This window comes from Echinops telfairi, unplaced genomic scaffold (assembly GCF_000313985.2).
Source record: "Echinops telfairi isolate 266 unplaced genomic scaffold, ASM31398v2 ScPeMD7_18;HRSCAF=68, whole genome shotgun sequence".
NCBI classification, from domain to species: domain Eukaryota; kingdom Metazoa; phylum Chordata; class Mammalia; order Afrosoricida; family Tenrecidae; genus Echinops; species Echinops telfairi.
This window is the reverse complement of record NW_022103915.1, coordinates 48,902,563-48,904,312: the sequence shown is the minus strand read 5'-3', so window position 1 is coordinate 48,904,312 and position 1,750 is coordinate 48,902,563. Positions and strand designations below refer to the sequence as shown.

The window sequence follows — 1,750 nt, the reverse complement described above, 5'->3', positions numbered from 1 at the left end:
ACAGAAAAAAAAAGAAAAGATGATACAGTTTCCTCACCAACTTTTAGAAGCTTAAGTGTATGTGTAAGTCTCTAGCTCTATCCATCCATCCATCCATCCATCCATCCATCCATCCATCCATCCATCCATCCATCCATCCATCCATCCAGAGATAGAGACCCTAAGATCCCATTCTCCTAGCACCCTGGGTTGAGCCTGCAGATGACTCTAGTCAGGCTCTTATTCTTATTTGACTGAACCCTATTAAAGACTCCAGAAGAGATCAACAGAAGAATCATGCGCTGAGCCAAGCAACACAAAGAAAAGTAAGAGAGAATAAAATGGTTCTTGTTTAACTCCCAAGTTTTGAAGCAGTGAGGCAGTGATAGGTAACAGAACATATGAAAAACCTGTAAGCCACAAGAATCCAAGCAATTCAATTCCTTTTTTCCCAAATAAAGTGATTTGGTCTCCTTCAAGTAAATCATACACCAACTGGAAATTTTTACAGGATTATACTTCAGTATAATCAGTATCTAGGTTTACGAACAGCATTCTTATTCTTGATCAAAGAACTCATCAAAAAGTGGGATTTTCTCGGTCCAGGTCCTCACCAGTGGGCGTGGCTTCTTCTCATCTCTCCCTGGCTCATCTGAGTCAGAGCTGGAAGCCTCCCAGGAAAGCTGCCCCCGGGTTTCTTGCTCACAGAGCCATGTTTCCAATTTGCCAATTTTTCGGCGACAATAGTCATCTCCTGCTTGATGTTCTAAAAATGTTGCGTTCCATGAGTTTCCTACAAAATATGAACAGATTGTTTTCCTAACAATGATTTATTGATTACATTTCGAAAAGTACAGAGTAAGTTGCTTCATGTCCTTCAGAACTACACGTACACAATTTCAAGTGGTATCTAAGCATTAAAACTTATTTTGGTTGTTAATGTTAAAGACTTTAAGATCTTCAGGGGGTCACAGAACGGTTACAATCCACATCAATTTACCCCAATTCACTGACAACATTTTGGCACAATTGTTGCTTTTACACACACACACACACACACACACACACACACACACACAGTAGTAGGTCAGTGAAAAAGAAGACCACCTGCGAGATGGATTGGCAGCAGTGGGCTCGCACATAGGACGGATGTTGCGGCTGGCACAGGGATGGGCAGGGTTTGCTGCAGTTGGAACCTACCTGATGGCACTTAATATGCGAAAATGCAAGGCTTTTGCCTTGAGCCATTTAAGAATCACAGTCACTTCACCCCTGAACGCATCACACGAACTCCCTCAGAACAAAGGCATTTTTCTACATAACCATAATACAGTGATTATCCTTTGTGTCATATATTGAATTGTATCCCTCCAAACCATGTGTAGACTTAGCTGGGCTATGAGTCTGAGTGGTTTGGCAGTTATAGAATGATGCAATCAATTTGACAGCTATGTGATGATATAATAATCCCCATCATGTGATCTGAGGTGACCAATCAATCAGTTGTCAGGGGCTCAGAGGGGCGAGGGGGGGAGGGACTCATGTCACAGCCCTGAACCAATGTAATGTGCATTGTTTTTGACCTTCTTTTTCTCTTTCCCCACCCACTCTTTCTACTCCTCCCTGTTTTGTCTTTTCTAACACTGACATTTTAAAGAGTTCAAGCCAATTATTTTGTAGAATTATTCTAAATTAGGATTTGTCTGTTTCTTTGGATGAAGTTCAAGTTAACAAAATTTGGCAAGATGATTGCAAGTTTGCCTAGTTCTAT

The 1,750-nt window shown here is 41.1% G+C and overlaps 1 protein-coding gene across 2 annotated transcripts in view; it reads right to left on the bottom strand.

Annotated features, from left to right (window-relative positions):
• Window positions 1-311: 311 nt before the first annotated feature.
• CCDC198 (coiled-coil domain containing 198) overlaps window positions 312-1,750 on the bottom strand; it is a 54,742-nt gene continuing 53,303 nt past the window's right edge. For both annotated transcript variants that reach the window (XM_004698611.2, XM_045288096.1), the window contains one exon: window positions 312-772. In XM_004698611.2, coding sequence (XP_004698668.1) covers window positions 537-772 — 236 coding nt within the window. In that variant the 3' untranslated portion in view covers window positions 312-536. The remainder of the gene's footprint in view (window positions 773-1,750) is intronic.